This window comes from Erythrolamprus reginae, chromosome 1, assembly GCF_031021105.1.
Source record: "Erythrolamprus reginae isolate rEryReg1 chromosome 1, rEryReg1.hap1, whole genome shotgun sequence".
Lineage (NCBI taxonomy): Eukaryota > Metazoa > Chordata > Lepidosauria > Squamata > Dipsadidae > Erythrolamprus > Erythrolamprus reginae.
Genome location: NC_091950.1, coordinates 341,702,316 through 341,724,546, shown reverse-complemented (window position 1 = coordinate 341,724,546; position 22,231 = coordinate 341,702,316). Strand labels below are relative to the sequence as shown.

The window sequence follows — 22,231 nt, the reverse complement described above, 5'->3', positions numbered from 1 at the left end:
TTGGAGGAAAAAGGTGTGTCTTATACGCCAAAAAAATACAGTACTCAGATTCCAACTTGTGCTGCCACCATTAAGCATCATTAATTACTATTCTCCCCCCCCCCATTGCTGGACGCTTAGCTTGACATGTGGCGCAAGTCTAACTTTACTTAGAAGTTCCACTTGCCATTTGCAGAGCTTTTCTCAAGACACCCACCGGGGACCTACCTGTATTTGAACGTTTTTTGGGGGTTTTAAGACTTCGGCACCTGCCGCTGATGGAGCTGCTGTTCTCACTCATAGAGTCTTGTGCGGAGGAAGTGCTTCCTGTGGCTTCACTGTCTCTGATCATGCTCTCGTACCCGCTGCTTCCTCCGCTGTGGTAGAAGAGAGCTGTTTTCCCCATGGCTGGAGGAAGCTCCCCACTCAGGACACTGCTGTTGTCACTTCCGTGGCCACTGCTGCAGCGATGGGGCTTCCTGGGAGGTGTGATCTTGCTGTAGGGCGAAGGGAGCAGGTGAACAGGCGGCTTCTTGTCCCCATGAGCACTGCTGCGCTCATCTGTGTCTGAGTTCCTGCACAGCTGCATTCCTCGGGTGCCAGCGTTCCCTTGCAGCAGTTCTGAAATCCTCCCATTAACAGCTCTGAGGGGCAGTTTGGAAGAAAGACCAGAGCCTCGGTTCCTGCTAAGAGACTGAGTTGACCAGGACATGTTCTTTCCATTGGGAGGCAAACTTGAACTCTGTCCCACAGACTGAGGAAGGGACTTGGTTGAAAAGCTAAGGGTTTTGGTAGTGGACGCAGCCAGGCTTCGAGCCTTTGGACTTGCCAAAAGGAGCTTGCTCACAGCAGAGATCTTTGATTGACCGGCTTTTGGCGAAGCTCCTGCAGACTGGGAAAAGCCCGAGTTTGTTGGGGAGGACATTGCATTGCGGTTGAGGCTTCTGCTGGCTCGGGGCATGGTGGTGTCTTTCCCAGTGTTTATCTTGGAGCTGACGGAGGATAGGCTTTCTGCTCTTTCCAAGGACAGGCATTCGTAATGACTCCCACTAGACCTTCCAAGAGAATTGGTTCTGCTAGCCAACTGTTCCAGTTTTGCACTAAATAATTTACTACTGCTATTGCTCCCGCTTTCCATACTGGAGCCCTTTTGTCTCCCACTCAGTTCATCAGGAAAGCTAGCCAAAAAAGAGGGTGGCCGGTTGGAAGGGCTGCTGGTACTACTGCTACAAGCACTGTGCTGTGGACTGGCTCTATTCTTCTGGTCAAGGCTCGATTTCCTCACAGGAGGTAATGGTGGTGTTCCTTTGGGGCGGGTAAGGACACCATGCTTGGGAGAAGCTACCTTTCTTTCCAAGCTTGCTTTCGACGTTTGGGATGACACAGAAGAGCTCATGCCACCACTTTCCTCTCCGTAATGATAAGACACCACATCCAGTTCCTCCAACTTGTTGGTTTTCTGGAATCCTCTGCCAAGGCTGCCATTTTTCAAACTTTCGGTAGAATGAAGGGGGCTGTGGGTTGCAGAACCTGACAGTCCTACTTCACATTCATCTACAACCCTCCTTGGGGTTTCAGTTCCTGGGGAACTTGAAATCTCTCCGCTGCTGCTACTGAACCTGTCGGCATAATTCTGCTTCTTATTTTGCCCAGGCACTGTTTCAGCCTTGAGACCGTATTCATTTTTCATGCTATCTTCCCTCTTTAGCCAAGGATCATCAAACTTTAGGTCTTTTCTTGCATTGGATTCTTTTCCCTCGTGAAGATGGGAAGTTCTGGCTGATGACGATAGTGCCGTTATGGCCTCACTACTTTCCTGGGCTTTAAAAGAATTAACAGCAATACATGGGAATACTGTAATGTTAGTCTTCATTGGAATGAATTCTTCGCAACTGCTAAGGTTTGTAGTATTTGCTATTGTGACGGTTGTCTTTTCCATTTTGCAGCTCCTGATGGGAGATACTTTATTAATATTTCTGTCAACTCCTTCTGGCAACACAAACATGTCCTCAGTGCAACGATTCTGCTTGTCATTGATGCAAACTACACCCTGGCTCTGAATTGCTTTTGCAAGTTCAGAAGGAGGAGCTTCCGCCATGGCTTCTCCATGACCATAGCATGCCTGTGCTATGAAACTGTGGCATGACTGCTCACCATCACTCCCAGTGCTCATTTCACTGAGCCATGAGCTAATAGAGGAACGTCTACTTTCAGCTTCCTCGGCTTTGTCCACCGGCCCCATTTTTGGAAGAGGCAGGAACTGGGTAATGCTTACTTCAGAGATAGGAGCTGTGCTGGAGTAGCACTCAAGATCTTCACTAATACTGCTGATAATGCTAACTGGTCTAGACCCGGAAGCCAATGCTTGTACAGAGCAATCACTGTTAAAACTGATGATGCTTGTTGGCCGCCCATTTTCCAGAACTCCACTAATGGTCAGCTCTTCAACTAGGGTAAATACCAGCTCGTCCTCCCCATTAAGTTCTAAGGGCTGCTGCACTGTGACCATAGTTGTGCTCAAAATCTCCTGCTTTGACTCTGGAGAAAGAGACTCCTGTTGCTGCTCTACACTGTCAATCATCTCTCTGTAATCGATGTTGCCAGAGGAAAGTGATTTTTTCAAGAGCTGAGGACTCATTCCAATTGGAGGGGTGCGGATCTCGGATTGCATCAGCGATTCACTGGATACCATGCCCGAATCTTTGCTTAACGATGATGGTGGAGGTGCCGGGTTGGGCAATACCCCTTTCTGAGTATAAACTTTGCACCTCTGAGAAGGAGAAGCTGGTGGTTTGTAATCGGAGGCCTTTGAAAGGCTTGCAATACCAAGCCGCGGCGATCCCATTGGCCGTGGCTTGCTTTCTACGAAGCCACAGCTGTTAAGGCTTTCTCGACTGCTTTGCAGATCTGTGCAGTAAAGTTGTTGAGAACTGTTAAACTGACTACTAGGGCTGCCTGTAACATTCCAATGGGTCTGAGGAGTGGAAATCTCATTATTAAGGATCCTACTGTGAACAGGGGAGTGACCTCCCTGGATTTTGCTAGCTGCAGCATTTAAATTTTCCTTGGCATCGTTATCAGGTTCCTGGCAGACCACCAAGTCATCTTCCCTGCCTGGCTCTGATACACTACGATGCTCTGCCTCTTGGACTGATAAAGGGCATTTAGTCACTGGTTCTGAGTTAAACTGAACTGGCAGTTCTTCGAAAAGAAATGTGTCTGTCTCTTCGCTGCCGTCGATGCAGTCTAACCGCTCTTGGAGTTCTGCAAATGTATTGCACTTCAAGCAATCTCTTTCAGGGGCTGTCTCGTTCATTTCTTCCAACTTGCCTTCGTTTTTAGTTTTCTGAAGAGCAGGAACTATAGGGACAAAATCAGGGGGGCCTTCATTGTCAGTCAACTCCTTATCAGAAAGAGCTGTTCCATTAGGGCCAACATAAATGACAGTGTCACATGACTGTTCACTGCTGGAAGAATAATCTGGGTCACTTGATAAATGAAGAATTGGGAAGTCTGGATCAACAACGTTCCGTGAATGGAAAGGTCTAAGTTGGGTTGGCCTCCTCATTCTCCCTTCTTCACAAGAGCTTTCTCCTCCAGAAGAGCTTGATGTATACTAGAAATCAGAAGAGAGAGAATGAAAGTTAGAAACCCAATGATTTCCAGAATCATGCACTCAAATAAGCAATGATATGTCTTCTAATATTTGGAATACCATTGTGCCTCAACAGGACAAGTCTTTCCCAGTCTGATGCTCTCAGTTATAAAATACTCAGTTATAATGCTCAATGGAAATTTTGACAGTTCTGGATCGAACACATGTGGAGGGTACTAGAATGGGAAAGAGTGCAGAAATTTGTCACGGTGTATTAGGGACTATCTCCACAACAGTCACGCTATCTGATATCATGGAGAAAATGATTAAATCCTTAGAGAACACAACTGCACAGATTGCTTGTGCATTTTAAGCAGGTCCATATACACGCAGGCATGCACACACATGAAAATAGGAACACACACACACAAACAAACACACACACACACACACAGAGAATGATCATACTGCTATTTAGGATAGCAACATCATGAAAAAATATTTCTGAGGTCAAATGAATACTACTTGATTTCAAGCATTTTAATTCTTCAGTGAATTCTATTCATTATAAAATTTGCAAACATTTAACATTTCTCACATGCACAAAGAAGCAATGTGATCTTCAGAATTCCATCTAAAGTTATCTTTTCAGCCATTCACTATCCCTCAGTACAACGATATTACAGAGTCAAATATTGTACAGCCTAATTAAACAAAAGCAATCCAAATGACACATTAGATAACTTAATGAGTCATATTTTTGACACTGTGGCTTAAGTGCATAACTTGGGAAAGTTCCGATAATGCTGAAAGATGACAGCAGCTTATCTTGCTGTTCTCTGATGCTTTCAAATCTCGCACTCTATCTGCTTCTCCAATAGAGGGTTTTCACTAGATCTCATACAAGGCTCAAAATACTGATTGATTTGTTAGGCCTATAATTTTTTTCCTTAGGAGAATTTCTTTTTTAATCTTTTTACCCTTAAGTTATGGATTTTGTTTTGCTCACTTTCAACAACCACATAATCTTCAAGAGCTACCAGAACATTTGAAAATAAAGATAACTCGCTCTTACAAAAAAACCCAACAACTCTTAAGTGCTTCCAGCTAGCAATTCTAACTGATAGGAAATGTTGGAACTGTTGAAATTAAGACAAGATCTGGAAGACAAGAAAGATCCCCAAACTGGTCAGATCTAAAAAGGTCCAAGGTACACATGACTTTCTGAAAGGCATAGCTGGCACTGGATCTGTATTTGTGCACAGATCCACAATATAACATTCTTAAACAGCAATAAACTGCATGGGAGAGTTTCCAGAAGGTAATTTTTTTTCTCTAACCATAATTATGAAAATAATCATTTATTTTTTTACTTGACTTAGATGCCACCAAACCCTATTCAATCCTGTGCTAAAGAATTTAAAATAAAGCCTTAATAAATCTGAAAAGTTTTGAAACAAGATGGTTGGATCAATGAAACACAAACTGAATTGTTTGGGGTATGATAACAGAAGAGCAATTTGAAGAAAAAGAATTTGAAGGAAATAACACGTTACTAATTATATGGGGTGGCTCTGTTATGCTTTATGGTTGTGTGGAAGCCAACGACACAGGAAATATTGTGTATGAAAGGAATAATGGATTCAATTAAATATCAACACACTCTATATGTTCCTCAGTCACTGAAGAAATTGAATCTGAAAGTTGGATGTTTCAACAGGACAATGATCCGACTCCACTCTTGCAAAATCAGCCATAACATACTTGCAGGGAAGAAAGATAACCATTTTGGAATGGCCTTCACAGTCCCCAGAGTTGAACAAGATTAAAAATCTGTGGAAAGACATCAAAACTAGAGTGTGTGCTGAGATAACTAAGAGTGCCTCTGAGCTAGAAGAGTTCTGTGAGGGGGAAACAAAGCTAACAAAAAAGCCAAAATAAAGAACAGAAAGCCTATTCGTTGGCTCAGGAAATGTTTGGAAGTTGTTATTTCCACTAAAGATGCTAGAAAATGTTAACTGAAACAATATCCAAAGTTCTTCACCTGGCATGCTAACCTCTTTATTATTGTGAAACTATAAATAACTGCATATAAATAAAAAAGTATGTTTCCCAATTTTCAGAGAGAAACATCCTAAGATAAAATACAGGAAATAATATAAGGGCAGACTAGATGGACCATGAGGTCTTTTTCTGCCGTCAATCTTCTATTGATTCTATGTTTCTAACAACAATGTAAAATGTATTTTATTATTCATTTATTTATCAGTCAAATAGCTGCCCATCTCATGGAAAGTGACTCTGGGTGGCATACAACAAATGTTAATACATCTTTTTAAATATTTTTAAAATGCCAAGCTCAGGGCCCCCATTGAAAACAGCTTTGAAAATTCTGGCTGTGATATCTTTCTGTGTTTTCTTGGTATCACTCCAGCGCCTCTCTAATTTGCTAAAACAACTTTTTAAAAAGGTAGCATTGAGAAGTAATATTGCACTCGATAAACATTACAGCCACAACTTCTCAGTAAATATCTTCATCTTGCAAATGTTTTATTTCTTCAGAAGATTTTTCACGGTTCAGATCAGAAATTGAGCTTAATTCATATGCTAACGGATAATATTGGCTTAAAATGCCCTGACAAGCTGGTACTTGAAAAAGTAATGGAGAAAATTACAGGAAAATTAACATTGATGTCACACACAACAACCTATTGTTTTGCAAAGGTTTCTGTCTGTGAACAGTCTGTTGGGTAGCAATAATTGTGGAATCTGTTCATTGATCTCAAAAAATTGATTTATAATCTGCAGGCTATTAATATGAATTATGAGAAAGAAAACTGAATATCAAGCAGCTCTCTGTACTAATAATATTCTAAGAAAAGAAAACAAGTTCTCTGCCATGTATGTGGCTGTTAAAAGCACTGCATAATTCACTAAGTACGAAACATATGACTCCCCCTCCTTTTCACACACACTCTTAAATGTACTGCCATGCACTCAAAGACCATGAATATTGATTTCTGTAGAGGTGGCCTTCCATTTATTTACTATCTTGGGCTGCTTTGCTTTTGCAATGAATGACAACCAAAGACTGCCCTTACCTTAGTTTTCTTTTTCTTCATTCTTAAAACCCTGGATGCAATCTGGATAGTAGAAAGGGTTTCAGCATAGTTTTCTGCAGCTGCTGAAATGTGAGCTATCATGGTGGTACGGCAGTTCATGTTCCCAAGGGACTCTCGGAGCAACATGGTCAGCTTGCTGTCTCTGCAAAATAAAAAGAATTAAGGCTGCATTAGTGAGCGATGTTTCACTAGCACTGTCAGAATCAGACCCCGAGTTTTAGCAGGATTTCATCCTTTTAATGGAATGCTAATTAGCATGGTTCTTAACAATTCTAGTCTACTACATGTGCAGTTGAACAAGTTGGTAAACAATGATGGTAAAAAGAGCTTATCTTTTTGTATATTTTCCTGCTACTGCCTTCAGTAGAGGAAACGGACTTGTGGAAAACCAGAATTTCAAGGGAAAATTCTATTGCACCGAAAGAATAAAACACAAAGGAAGAAGAAGATCTCCAAAAATGGCCCTGGCTTCATTTCTGCTGATTTCTTTTTGATGAATGAAGATGAGATTGATTTCTGCCATTTATGTTTCTGCCACATTCCGTGTAAACTAAATGGGCTCAGTTTTAAAATTCTAATGTCCTGCCACCTTTTTTTCTTGCACACTCTGTGATGGTAATTAGACCTGGAAATGGTACTGAATAACAATTGCTTTGGCAATGAAGAACCTGGGTAAATCAGAATGCTATTGGTTTATTCCTAGGTGCAAATGTGAGCTGTCAAAAATTAAGCAAAAGCAAGAAAATAATGAATGAAAGAAATATAGAAATAAAGACCTTGCTTTTGTCAGCAGTACCTAAGACAATTCAGAAGTAAAACAGTCCCTGTGTGTATTTGTTGGCGATGAGAAGCATTAATTCAGTGCTACTAACACGAGCATCCACTGGGAGCTGCTTCTGTGAAAGCTCTGCTAAAATGGGTAGGAATTGAACAGGAGGAATCTACGATTCACTTAAAAACTATACCCTGTTATTTCTTAATGAGATTCCTCTCCTCCTGAAATGCCAAACAGCATCTCTTGAAATGATAATGACATGTACCTCTGACAGATTAGTCAGGCTGCCTTGGTTGTCAGGCTTACACATATACACTCTATCTATCTATCTATCTATCTATCTATCTATCTATCTATCTATCTATCTATCTATCTATCATCTATCTATCTATCTACAGTATCTATCTGTCTGTCTGTCTGTCTGTCTATCTATCTATCTACAGTATCTATCTATCTACAGTATCTATCTATCTATCTATCTATCTATCTATCTATCTATCTATCTATCTATCTACAGTATCTATCTGTCTGTCTGTCTGTCTGTCTGTCTGTCTGTCTGTCTGTCTGTCTGTCTGTCTGTCTGTCTATCTATCTATCTATCTATCTATCTATCTATCTATCTATCTATCTATCTATCTATCTATCTATCTACAGTATCTGTCTGCCTGCCTGCCTGCCTGCCTGCCTGCCTGCCTGCCTGCCTGCCTGCCTACCTATTTATTTATCTATTTATCTAGCTATGTATGTGGGGGGCTGAGAGCAAGAAAGAGGGAGAGAGAACTGGTATGCGTGTGCATATGTGTGTGTATGTGCATATTTCTTTCTTTTTTATTTTTCAGAAATTTTTATTAGGTTATAAAGTAAGATTCAAAAGACAAAATAAAATAGGAAGACAGTGAAAGCAAGGGGGGGAAGAGAAGAGAGGAAAAGAAAGGAAAAAGCATTGACTTTTTCTGTTACAGTAAAATAAAACATTAACGTCAAACCAGTGGTGGGCTGCTACCAGTACAATACTGTTCTATGAATCAATAGTGGTGGCAGCGGGAGAAGGGATGTTTCTGCGCATGTGCGCATGTGCAGAAGCATCGCACATGCCCATGAATCGGTAGCAATGGAATTAAAAACCCATCACTGCAACAAACCACAAGATATTGCATTTCCATAGTAAAATAAACTAGACATTTCTATAAAGATTTATCAGTCTAATCGGTAAAACCCAAAATCAAAGTTTCACTTCATTTCCTTCCTTCCTTCCTTCCTTCCTTCCTCCTTCCTTCCCTTCCTTCCCTTCCTTCCTTCCTTCCTTCCCTTCCTTCCTTCCTTCCTTCCTTCCTTCCTTCCTTCCTTTATATACCGCTCATTCCAAAACGGACTCAGAGCGGCTAACAAGTAAGATAGATACAACAATAGAGAAATAATAAAAAATTAGAATAAAATCAATAATATAATAAAACAATTTCCTAAAAAAAACATACATACACTACAGTCAATCTAATGCCAGGCCTGCCGGAAAAGTCAGGTCTTAACAGCTTTCCGGAAGACCAGTAGGGAGGAGGGCAAATCTCTGGGGGCAGTTTATTCCATAGGGTCAGAGTGGCCACAAAGAAGGCTCTTCCCCAAGGTCCTGCCAAATGACATTGCTTGGCGGACAGGACTTGGGGAATGCTGACTCTCTGGGCCCTTACTGGCCGCAATGAGGTATGAGGTTGGAGGCAGTACTGTAAATAGTCTGGCCCTGAGCCATTTAGGGCTTGAGCCATTTTTCCCATCTCAAGAACAAAGTTCAGAACTGGTCTCCATGTGAAAACCAAGGTACAGTACTTATATTCTTTTCTTTAATCAAAACCATCAATTTAGCCATTTCGGACGACTCCATCAGCTTCTGTAGCCATTCATCCATGGTGGGAATTGAATCGAAATGTCTTTCCACTTGTGTATACATATCATGCATGCTTGTATATGTGGATGTGGGTCTATTCACACTCATACATACAGAGACTCATTTGCAAGGATGCTGAAGCACTGACTGAAATATTTCCTTTAAATTTGAAAGAAGGCTGTAATTCTCCCCTGCAACAACACTCTCTCTCTTAAATAGGTACACCAGGAATGAAAATAATTTTGTGGACACAATGCAATGATGAATATTAAAATATCCTGCCACACTATATTTTATAAAATCCATAAAATCCTATCTTTGGGACTGCCTTCTGCCACATAACTCCCAGAGACCGATAAGGGCCCATGGAGTTGGCCTTCTCCGGATCCTGTCAGCCAAACAATGTCGACTGGTGGGGCTGCGGGGAAGGACCTTCTCTGTGGTGGCTCTGGCTCGCTGGAACCAATTCCCTCCAGAGATCTGTACCCTCCCCACACCACTGGCCTTCCGCAAAGCTGTTAAGACCTGGCTTTTCCGGCAGGCCTGAGGCTGTTGATCGAATGTGATACTGTCTAGATCCGGCCACGAGTGACATTGGGAGATATGTATGGTTTTTATTAGGTTTTTAATTAAGTATTTATATTGTTTTTAATGTCATTTTTGCTGGAAGCTACCCAAAGTCCTTTGGGAATTGGGCGGCATATAAATTAAATGAATGAATGAATGAATGAATGAATGAATGAATGAATGAATGAACGAACAAATAAATAAATGGAATTTGTTCTAATTTTGATGTGATCCTCTAGCATTAAAATGACCTGGGGCGAGGTGCTTCCAGACAAGACATTCATGTAGCTGTTCCATCATTTTATAGAAGAGTCCCTGGTAAGCCTATCCCAGATGCATCTCTTCAAGGCACAGTGCTTTCCCTCCCACAAATTACATCTACATTCTTTAATACATTCAGGAAAAAATAACGTGTCCACAACACACTTAAAACCATCCCCTTCAAAGGTTACTTTCTACCGGAGATGTAGCTTGATTATCTCCTGTTATTGGTATTTGGGGTTATTCAACAGAATTAACATGTTATCTATAAACAATATTTTGTTAAAGGTGCATATATCACCAGTATTTGAAATCCATAAAAAGCAGGGATTTTTCAATTACGGGTGTCAACTAAATGAAATCTAAAATCTACAGTCCATTCAAACCAATGACATGTTTCTATGTGCCATTGTACTGTATATTTGAATTAGGGCTGGATGATTCTTTTTATTTTAAATCAAGGAAAAGACTTTCAAGTAATATACTTAACTTTTTAAGAATTGTTTTCTTTATAATATCTAGATCATTCCCCTATCTTTTCCCTTTTTGAAAATGTTATTATGCTTATTAATTTGAATTTATACTAATATTTCAATGTTGTATATAGGTATTCTTTTCTTTTGCTAATTTCACCTACTAATTTTAAAACATTTATATGGAAAGTATAATTTTAAATGCATGATTGATTTGTTTATGGAAATAAGGGAGCAAAGGAGTGATGTGAGGTTCTGAGTTTGAATGAAACATTTATTTGGTACAGATAGTCCTGGTTTAGCAACTGGTTGACTTGTCTAGTTCAGTGTTTCCCAACCTTGGCAACTTGAAGATATTTGGACTTCAACTCCCAGAATTCCCCAGCCAGCGAATGCTGGCTGGGGAATTCTGGGAGTTGAAGTCCAGATATCTTCAAGTTGCCAAGGTTGGGAAACACTGGTCTAGTTATCATCTGCAATTACAACAGTGATAAACAAACAAACAAAAAAAGCTTTGAGACCAGTCCTCATATTTACAGCCTTCAGAGGTTCAAAAAGAAAATAGAATGAAAGGATGTCTGCAGGAAGAAAAAGTCCTAAGTGTAAAAATGCTGAAAGATAACATTCAACAGTATGAAGTGAATACAATGAAATAAATTATGGAATTTGTATGAAAGAAAGAGAAAAGAACTATGTAAACAGAAATGTGTGAGGTTATGTTAACAGAAGGTATGAAAAAGATTGTTTAGTGAAATGTTGCAGGAAAATATTTCAATCGGGTGGGTTCCTCCCGGATCGCCCGAAACGGTAGTGACCTGCTGGTGATGTCACAATAGTGTCACAGATTTGGTGCCGGTCTTTGAGCATTGCCATCTTTTTTAAAAAAAAATTTTTACACATCAGCTGTGTTTCGGGCTGATAATAGCTACTGAGCATGTCCAGAAGCATAATTGCACAAGGGGAGGCGTGCATGTGAGATGTCGCGATGCGCACTGGTAGCAAAGGTAAGTGGAACCAGTCTTTGATTTCAATAGTAATTCATAATTCTATTCTCTTGAAGTTACATTGCTCCAAAATGCTTTACACCAGGACTGAACAAAATGAAGTGGCCTAACTTTGGATTTTTTCTTTTTTAAAAAATTCAGCAATTCTACACCTATACTGAGGCTATACTGTTGGTTAATAAGACTTGTAGGTCAAACTCAGTCTGGTTTAACCTTCACAGTTTGGCATCTGTGTAACCAACACACCCTTTGAGTTCCTCCTAAATGGGGTTTCTCAAACTTCTCACTAGAAATGGGATTAAAGTGGTGGAAGGCCAGAGCGGCGTTTTTACAGTGGTAGCCCCTATACCATGCACCCCCCCAATGAAAACTACCCATTCTTACCACGACAAGTATGGCAATATATAAATTTACATATAAAATGTCAATCTTTAAAACGAGGACAAAAGGGTTATATTAGAAAACATTCCTAAAGTCGACTCTATTGTTCTACTGTTATAGAAACAGACATTTCTTTATAGTTTTTATGATACTTGGATGAAATTATGCTCTTGAAGGAAGTGTTTAGTTGGGAGTAGTCTTGACTCAATAAATGTAATAACTTCCTGGGGAAAATGCAATGAAAGCTTCCCAGCATTTCTCATTTTTATACCTAACATTCTAATATTGAAAAGTCCTTTCACCACATTAAACTTTTATTTCAAGGATGTATTTCTATGCTTTTGCATTGAATATCTTTTAAGATAGCTGTAGCCTTGATTCTAAATATATCATATGAAGTCTATTAAATGCCTGAGAAGTTGTGGAAATATATTACAGCAAGGCTGCAGACATTGCTCTGAATTGCTTTTTGTCCTTTAGGTACTATTTAAGTTGTTAGTTTTAATCTCTCAAGTACTTGGTTGGCCAGTTTGCACATAATGATAATCTCTCAAGTGCATTTAATGAGGTAGTAAACAATGATCAGTCGCGCCAGCTCTTCTGTCCATGACAGTGACTAAATAATCAGGAAAGCCTGTGGTTTGTTTAGCATTACAAGCAATCCATGTTCCCTGACTTATTTTGTCACAACTCGAATCCTGGAATGGGGTTTCTAACTTTGCTTTTGTTTAGCTGCTACAACAGGCAGAAGAAACCAGGTAAGAGCAATTAAACTACATACCTTAAAAAACTTGCTAAATAATTGTATTTATTAAGAAGTCTATCTAATGGAATATACTCTTGCATGAACCCATTTGTTCTTTTTAAAAAGCAGTTTTAGAAAAGTAGCAGTTCTGCTGCTACTGGTAGAGACTAGGGCAGCGTTTCCCAACCGGTGTGCCGCGGCACACTAGTGTGCCGCGAGACATCGTCAGGTGTGCCGCGGCGAGAGGCAGCGGAGGAGAGTGGGTGGATCGGGCGGGCAATGGGGCAGGGCGGAGAAGCCAGGGGCGCGTTTGGCCGGAGGCACCTACTGCCGCACCTCCCTGCCCCTGCCTCCCCACGGTGCCTCCGGCCAAACGCGCCCCTGGCTTCTCCGCCCTGCCCCATTGCCCGCCTGATCCGCCCACTCTCCTCCGCCGCCGCCTCCTGCCTTGGGGCGAGCAATCCGGGAGTCCGGGACTGTGTGGCTTTGCGCCATGAAGAGAAAACGGCCGACTTTTCCCTGCTGCCGTTTTCTCTTCATGGCGCAAAGCCACACAGTCCCAGACTCCCGGATCGCTCGCTTCTCTGGTCAGCAAAGCCATCTGCCCAGGAAAGCGCCGCGCTGGCCGGAGAAGCGAGCGATCCGGGAGTCCGGGACTGTGTGGCTTTGCGCCATGAAGAGAAAACGGCAGCAGGGAAAAGTCGGCCGTTTTCTCTTCATGGCGCAAAGCCACACAGTCCCGGACTCCCGGATCGCTCGCTTCTCCGGTCAGCAAAGCCATCTGCCCAGGAAAGCACCGCGCTGGCCGGAGAAGCAAGCGATCCGGGAGTCCGGGACTGTGTGGCTTTCGGCCGGGCTAACGGGAGGCGGCGTGAGGCCGGGCGCTGGGGACGTCTGGGAGGGCGAGGAGGCTGATGGCTGCTGCGCACTCCACTCTCTCTCCGGCTCTCTCTCGCTCTTTCTTTTTCTCTCTGTTGCTGGCGTGGTGAACGAGAGAGAAAGAGAGAGAGAGAAAAAGGAGGGGAGAGAGAATGAGAGAAAGAAAGCAAGAGAAAGAGAGGGAAAGAAAGCAAGAGAGAGAGAGAAAGAAAGGGGGGAAGGAGGGAGAGGGAAAGACATAGAGGGAGGGAAGGAGGGAGAGAGAAAGAGAGGAAGAAAGAAAGAAAGAGGGATGGAGAGAAAGAAGGGAAGGAAGGAAGAGAGAGAAAGAGGGAGGGAGAAATAGAGTGAAATGGAGGAAGAGATATTTTTTTTGTCCAAACTTTTCTTTAGCCCCCCCGCCCCCCCTTCAGTGTTCCCCAGAATTTTGAAAACATGAATAATGTGCCGCGGCTCAAAAAAGGTTGGGAAACACTGGACTAGGGAATGGAAGAAAAGGATGGAGCAGGAAAGAATTGGTTTACTAAAGTGGATGCTCAGAGGCCAATACCGAACTTGAGTGTTGATGTATTTACTTAGCATGACACATCCACATTAAAAAAGGATTAGGAAGGGCCAGTTACAAACGTAACAATTAAGACTCTTCTTGGCTGCTTATTTGCCTAGTAGGTAAGTTTGCTGCTTTTTAACAATGCTGTACTTGTTTTTTAATTTTAAAAAAAGTGGAGTCATATAAGGCCACTGAAAAAAGGTGAGGGATGAGAAATCGTAACACTACGCTACAGAATCTTATGCAGATGGGGAAAGAATGTCTCACACAAAATCTTCTTCTGGAAGAAGTTTAACGAAGGCCTGTGCTACCAATATAAGAAAATTGTAGCCAAACTCCACCCATCCGTCTAATTTGTATGGCCAGCCATCTCAACCAGTGATTGTAAATAAAAAGAGAATGAAAGCTATTTCAATAATACAAAATTAAATCGCCAAAAAGGCTTCCAGAGTTGTTAACCTGATCCTACGTAGCTTCTGCTCTGGCAATCTCACACTACTGACTAGAGCCTACAAAACTTATGCCAGACCCATTCTCGAATACAGCTCATCTGTCTGGAACCCACACCACATTTCAGACATCAACACTATCGAAAACGTCCAAAGATATTTCACCAGAAGAGCCCTTCACTCCTCCACTCGAAACAGAATACCTTACAAAAACAGACTAACTATCCTAGGTCTTGAAAGCTTAGAATTGCGGCGCCTAAAACATGATTTAAGTATTGCCCACAAGATCATATGCTGCAATGTCCTTCCGGTCAACGACTACTTCACCTTCAACCGCAACAACACAAGAGCATGCAACAGATTCAAACTTAATATTAACCGCTCCAAACCTGACTGTAAAAAATATGACTTTAACAATCGAGTCGTCGATGCGTGGAACTCATTACCGGACTCTATAGTGTCTACTCCCAACCCCTAACATTTCTCCCTTAGACTCTCCACGATTGACCTCTCCAGGTTCCTAAGAGGCCAGTAAGGGGCGTACATAAGTGCACTGATGTGCCTAATGTCCCCTGTCCAATTACCTTTCCTTTTCTCATATATCCTATATATTCTCTCCCTCTCATCCACTCCTCTTCTTTTTTACTTACTATCCCTATATATACTACTTAATGTCTATTTCATTCCATATGTATTGTATATTGGACAAAGAATAAATAAATAAAATAAAAAATAAATATAAGGCAGCTTAACACAAAGTAAAAAGAGAAGGAGGAATTTATCTACTCTCAGGCTAGGACTAAGTTTTAATTTCTAAGCAGGGACAATAGTTTATTTAAATACAGTAAAAGTATTGGTCATAAATAAAAGAAATGGAAGGGGGATTTGATACTATTTGTTGATCCTTCATTGAAAACTAGCCTAAAAAAGGAGTGGGGAGAGAAGTGATATTATAAGCACACTCAAAACTTTGATACAATATCTAGCTTTCCTTTGTCAAATCCATATAAATCCAATTCTGAAAATTTTATTTCAGATTTGTGCAAGTGATATACTGTATTCAGTTAATGTAAAATGGCCTTCTGTTCACAGGCCATCTGGAGGGAGAGAGAGAAACCCCCCCCCTCAAATCCTACTTCCTTACTGAATAAATTTGATAACTAAACTATTTGTAGAATTAAAAATAACTGACTAACAACAATGTTCCCTTCAGGAAAATACAGTATAGGATTTAGATCAGGAACCACATTATTATTTGTGGATATAATGAAAAGTTTCAAAATCACTTGCTTCTGAAAAGACCAAAGATACTGATGCAACAAACCATATTGTTAGTTCCAATGAATAAATTGATAGTCCCTTTCTCAGCTTTAAACTAAGTATTTATTACAAAGTTTGGTAGATGTATCCAATACACTGTGTTGATTTAATCTATTTGCAGCGTCCTATGGGTATAATTAGTCAGTCCATGGTAGTCTGTGATGTAAACAAAAGTCTATTAAGTTCACAATAAAGCAACTGTACTCATTTTGATGCTGACCTGACTTAGCTCTGAACTGAGAGACGCAAAAAGGTTTGTCACATAGACTTATGTATTCTCTGTTCATCAAGAAATATTGTAATATCAAATTCTGTATAACAGTAAGCACCATTCCAAGCATTATGTGTGTGGAAATTATTAACTTCAGTGCAGAAATCAATATCTACCCTTTTATTTGTTCACGCTTCCCTCAAAGTAAAACATCAAATGTCAGAGCCAAAGGGCAACAACAGATTACATTTATGTCTCCAGGGAATAGGGAGCCATCATCAGAAAAGCAGTGTAGTCTCTCTACAGACTACACATGATGGATGTGCTTCGTTCACAGACCCACTTTGCATTACACGGAAATCCATCATGGGTGTTGGAATGTAACAAATTAATCAAATTGTCTTCATAAAGAACAAATGGTTTTATTTTTAACTATACCACCTCTAACCAAGCTAACTCATTCTTCCCTAACTTTATCTTGGTGATTTCTTCTACTTCGCTAGAGGCTACAGTTGTCTGATTCCTGCTTGTCCTATCTAAATCTGGCTTCCAAGAAGAAGCAAGCAACGGAAAATATTGTTAACCACACAATTTGTGAACACTTTGTATTTTATATTCAGACCCATTTTCCTACGAATTCTGTACTTTTCTATATGATATATTAATGATGGAGTGCTTTGTTATTTTTCTAAATCAGTGAATAAATACAACCTTTTATACAACCGCTTTCATTTTTTTTTACAAAAATCAATGAGCAAAACCAACAGTCACTTTTAACTGCTTCTGTGACTTTTCGGGTTGTAATTAATTAATTTAGTTCATTGGTTTTTTTAAAAAAAAATTCCACAATGTACTATCTAAATATAACAGCAATGTTCCTTCAGAAAAAAGCAAGTTACATTTTTATTATATTAAAGGAAATAATTTAAGTTATGAAAATATTAACCTAATTCTAAGGGACATGATTTGCTGAAGATGTCGTCAAAATGATATTTTAAAGATACAGGCAAGTAACATAGTATCAGAAGAGTTTAATTATAGTTCATTGCATTTTTATTGCTTTATTTTGTTTTTATCACCCAGAGTTTTCATGGCTTCTCTCCTTTCTAAATGGCTGCGATATTGTATATACTATAGTTTCCTTCCTGACATTGTTTAAGGTTTGGAATTGCTGTGTGTGCACACACACAGGATTCCTTTTCTTTTTCCACCAGGAAACTTTTTTTCCCCTGGGGCTTGCCTGTAATGTTATAGTCCAAATAAGAATGATCACTTATTGTATTTCATACACGACAGTTCCCCATTTGAAGACTTCTTCAAATTAAGCCAGTTCAAGATAACCTTCCAAAGAAACCTAGCTTTCAAAAATTTGGCACTCAACAGCACCTACAAAACATATCAAACAGCTATCTCTAATAGGTGCCATCTATCAAGAGTTTTTCCTTGTGTTGATGCAGGGGTGGGTTCCAACTTAACTCGCTGCCAGTTCGCTCCTTCCTATACCACGTGGGCGCATCTCGTGGGCACTTGTGAAGCACGGGCACGCATGCACAGTAAAAAAAAATTAAAAATTAAGGGGTTTTTTAAGTTTTAAAAAGATGGTGATAGCATGCACAGTACCAGAACTCGGCTTCTGCACATGCCCAGAAGGATTTTTTTTAAAAAAATTAAAAAATTAAAAGATGGTGGCACCCATGGACTGGCACTGACCAATCCAGTTTGGTGATATAATCATGACGTCTTGAGTTATTACCCCTGTGGTGATATATATACAGTGGTACTTCTACTTACGAACTTAATTCGTTCCATGACCAGGTTCTTAAGTAGAAAAGTTTGTAAGAAGAAGCAATGTAAGAAGGATTTACATTACATAGGAATTCAATGCAAAACAAATAATGTGTGTGATTGGGGAAACCACAGAGAGGGTGGAGGCCCTGTTTCCTCCCAGGAGATTCCTAGAGAGGCCCCACAGAGGCTTCTCCTGCCTTTTCTGGCCCTGTTTCCTCCCAGAAGATTCCTAGAGAGGTCCCATGGAGGCTTCTCGCTGCCTTTTCCGGTTACCCTTTTGGAGGCTCGGGTTTGTAAGTGGAAAATGGTTATTGAGAAGAGGCAAAAAAAATCTTGAACACCCAGTTCTTATCTAGAGAAGTTCATAAGTAGAGGCATTTGTAGGTAGAGGTACCACTGTATTCTATTCTAATTATGTCTAGTTAATAATAGCAATATTTATGGTTCATCTATCCTTGTAACATTAGTATCCACAAATTTTATGCAAACTTGTTTCCTTTTCTGGTCCTCTCTTGTGCCCATGCATGTACAGCCATCTAATGAAGCACAAATTTATCACCTTGGGTAAAAGTCTTTTTCTTGGTTCTTTCCCTACATTTACAGAAGTGGTATTCACCCGGTTTGGACCTTTTTCGGCAAACCGGTAGTAATAACTTCTGGGCAGGCCCGCCCACCTGCCCACCCACCCTGGCGCTATACCATCCTATTTAGCCACGTTTTCAAGCTGTGACATGTGTGCAAGCCATGCGTGCAAGCAAAGTGCATGTGCGAAGGCCGCATTTTCTCTACTTCCCTCTCATCTTTTCTATTACTTTATAGATTCTACCCTACACACACACACACACACACATGAAAGGGATGAAATCGAAAATTAAACTATATGCATAACAAAATGCATTTTGTTATCTCCTGGTGAGCAACAATCCAATGGCTTTTTAAAAACTGTATAGGTATGTGATTATTCCACGACAATGTAATATTTGCCCTTGACGCTGGAGTATTAGAGTAAATGACCAGCATAGGTCAGGATAATTATGTCATGTAGTGAATAAATATACTGCTCAAAAAATAAAGGGAACACTCAAATAACACATCCTAGATCTGAATGAATGAAATATTCTCATTGAATACTTTGTTCTCTACAATGTTGAATGTGCACAACAGCATGTGAAATTGATTGTCAATCAGTCAGTGTTGCTTCCTAAGTGGACAGTTTGATTTCACAGAAGTTTGATTTACTTGGAGTTATATTGTGTTGTTTAAGTGTTCGCTTTATTTTTTTTGAGCAGTATATAAACATTGTGTCTGAATGTGCATCTCTATGCTAGTGAAATTCATACAAATAAAATATTCACAGAATTGGAAAAACCACAAAGATTTATCCATGGCAAAGAAACAGAAACTTTGCCAGAAGTAGCTAAGACTGTGGAGGTAAACTGATATGTGTATGATTTGGGGTCTCCCAATTCAGTTGAATCAGAAACATTTTGTACCAACCCATCAATGGGAAGACTTCAATGAAGCGGCCTACACCTGACAAAGAGAAACAGTGCAGTTCTGGCCACAGCTATTGGGACAACCTGAAGAAATACAACAAGAAGGCCGCTTGGATAAAGGAGGAAGGTAAGAATAAAATAAAGAAGCTGAAAGAACTTTAATAACAGCAGTAATGGTGGAGAAAAGGGTGAGTACTTGGTGAAGATGAATTCCATGGCTTTAGTTGAAACATTTGACTAGTCTCTATCCGCTCACTGCCAAGTAGTTTAACAACATACTACAAGGAGTCCCAAAGGTGTTTTTTCAAGAGGCAATTGGACAACCATGACCTGGATGATTGAGAATCTCCATAGACATATTGCAAGGAGGTGAAACTGAAAATTGGTTAACATCTGGCAAAGCCTACCTGATAATGAGAGACCCAATGAAAGAGGCAGCATCGGGCAGCTAAAACTCAACTGCCTGCTTAGTTATCTTTTGTTGTGGTTAGCTCTGGCCCAGATCCTGCCCCAAGGACTGTGGATGTGGGGGAGACATCCACATGCTGCAAGCCTGTTTTGCCCCCGGTGGAATCTGCTGATGAAGGCTCCTCTCACCAAGAAGACATGAGTGACAGGGAGGAGGAGAGTGTGGCAGACAGCTCAGAAGGAAATCAATTATCTAGCTCCTCCTTGGATTCAGAACAAGAGTTAATGATACAGCCACACATGTGGAGAGCGATGCATAGGCAACAACAACTGAGAGATTATTATCAAAGAAAATGAGGCCACCTGTGGTTGGGTGGGGCTGTGGTAATTAGTGAGGCTGCTATAAATAGCAGCCAGTGGGTTTGGCCATTGTGGAGGATTATCTGATCGTTGTGTTTCGTGACTGCTTTACTGACTTTGACCTTTTGTGTGCTGATTTTTCCCTGCTTTGAAACTAAACCAGAGCAAAGTGTGTTTCACTTTGTGAAAGAAGAAGGACTGTGAATTGCCTCACAGCTGCAAGCTAAGTATCACAGAACTGATAAGGGACTTGTACAAGTTACCAGTTTGTTTGGAGACGAGTGCTCTTTGCTATACAAAAAGAAGGCTAAGTTTAAGTGAATTTTCATTATAAAGAACATTGTTTTGGATTTTCAAACGTGTGTGTGTGTCTGAAATTTGTTCCTGTGAATTTTTGGGAGGAGTCTACCAGAGAGCCCGACAGAACATCTTTCTCCCAGAGAGAGTTTTGGCAGTCTGGATCATGCTTCCAGCTGCCTTTGGGGCTGAAATTGGTACAGAGCAAGAAAAATGCAGGCGCTAGCTTGCTTTGCCTCATTGGAAGTTCCTGTGTAACTGAAATTTCAAGGATCTTCAGACCAGTTGAATTAGCAGACTTGTCATCACTCCAGTGTTGCCATGGTCAACTGAAGTCACGTGATCATGATTTCTGATACTCCCTGTCAGCTTCCCACAAGTAAGTAAATGGGGAAGTTGCTCTCTCTCCCATTGCTTTTTTTTTTACCCACCCATGGCCATTCTGTTCTCTATTTAGGTTTAGGAAATATCTCTGAAAGGATGACTCAATGGCTCATGGGTTGTCTAGTAAAATAATAACATCCAGTGCCTCCTATTGGAAGTGCAATATTTTGTGTACATGCTCTGCAGATCCTGCAGGGCAGCAGTTTTCAACCTGTGGATCATGATTCCTTTGGGTGTGTGTGAATGACCCCTTTCACAGGGGTCGCCTAAGACCAGCGGAAAACACATATTTCCGATGGTCTTAGGAACTTAGACAGTATTCCTCTATCTGTCTCCAGGCAGGTTCACTCACATGCAAACAGACTAAATTTCAAGCACTACACATGTGTCACCATCTTGTGTTTGGCTTTTTTTTTGCAATTAAAAAAAATCAGCACTGACATGAGATACAGCCACACAGCGAAGGAGAAAGCAAACTGGCAGCAATTTAGAACCCAGCCATGATTTTCCTAATAATTTCATTATTTTATGGTTGGAGGTTCACTCCAACATGAGGAACTGTATTAAATAGTTGTGGCATTAGGAAGGTTGAGAACAACTGCTGTAGGGAAATTCAGTTTAGTTTACATTTGTTATGTGTCATTTATGTAGTTGAGTGTCAAATGCCTCTCTGCCAAATCCTTGACACACAGTTCTAAGTAGTATTTCACAATAAGCAAAGATAGATTAGATTCCAGATCACCCTAAAGTAACGTCACCTGATTGTGCATGATAGTGTTTTTACCACCTAAAGCCAAAACAAATAAGTCACCCCAAATGATAGAAATTATAATCTAATGTAAATTTTAAACAGATATTTACATTAATTTAGGGGTTTTCATTTTGTTTTTTACAACAATACGTTTACCATAGTTTTGAATATTAATTGTGTTCTGTATGCAGAACAAATACTAACAAAACGGTTTTAATTAAAAGATAATTGTAACAAAGCAGGAAGAAAAAAGTAAAAATAAGATAAAAGAAAAAGAAACAAGACATTGAAGACAATAAATAACACCTTTTAGCTAAAATTATTTGAATGGGATTTGAAATCCATTATTTCATCATTATTTGCAGGAATTAAACAGAGGGAAGATTAATTGGCAATGCCATAAAAAGTCGTGTTAAGTTATTAAGACAAGAAAAGAGTTTATAAATGTTGCATCAATAGGGTGCTTAGTACTTTATAGGCATATCTATACGTTTTGAATTCAAGGGACTGTAAATGAAAATGCCTTATTTCTAGATTAAAGCAACTGCTTTGCATTA

The 22,231-nt window shown here is 40.2% G+C and overlaps 1 protein-coding gene across 1 annotated transcript in view; it reads right to left on the bottom strand.

Moving 5' to 3' along the window:
* Window positions 1-22,231, bottom strand: part of KIF26B (kinesin family member 26B) — a 387,002-nt gene that overhangs the window by 26,720 nt on the left and 338,051 nt on the right. Inside the window, exons 11-12 of the mRNA XM_070734075.1 lie at window positions 6,676-6,838; window positions 208-3,595 (exon numbers count right to left, since the gene is read on the bottom strand). Of these exons, the coding sequence (XP_070590176.1) occupies window positions 208-3,595; window positions 6,676-6,838 (3,551 nt within the window). The remainder of the gene's footprint in view (window positions 1-207; window positions 3,596-6,675; window positions 6,839-22,231) is intronic.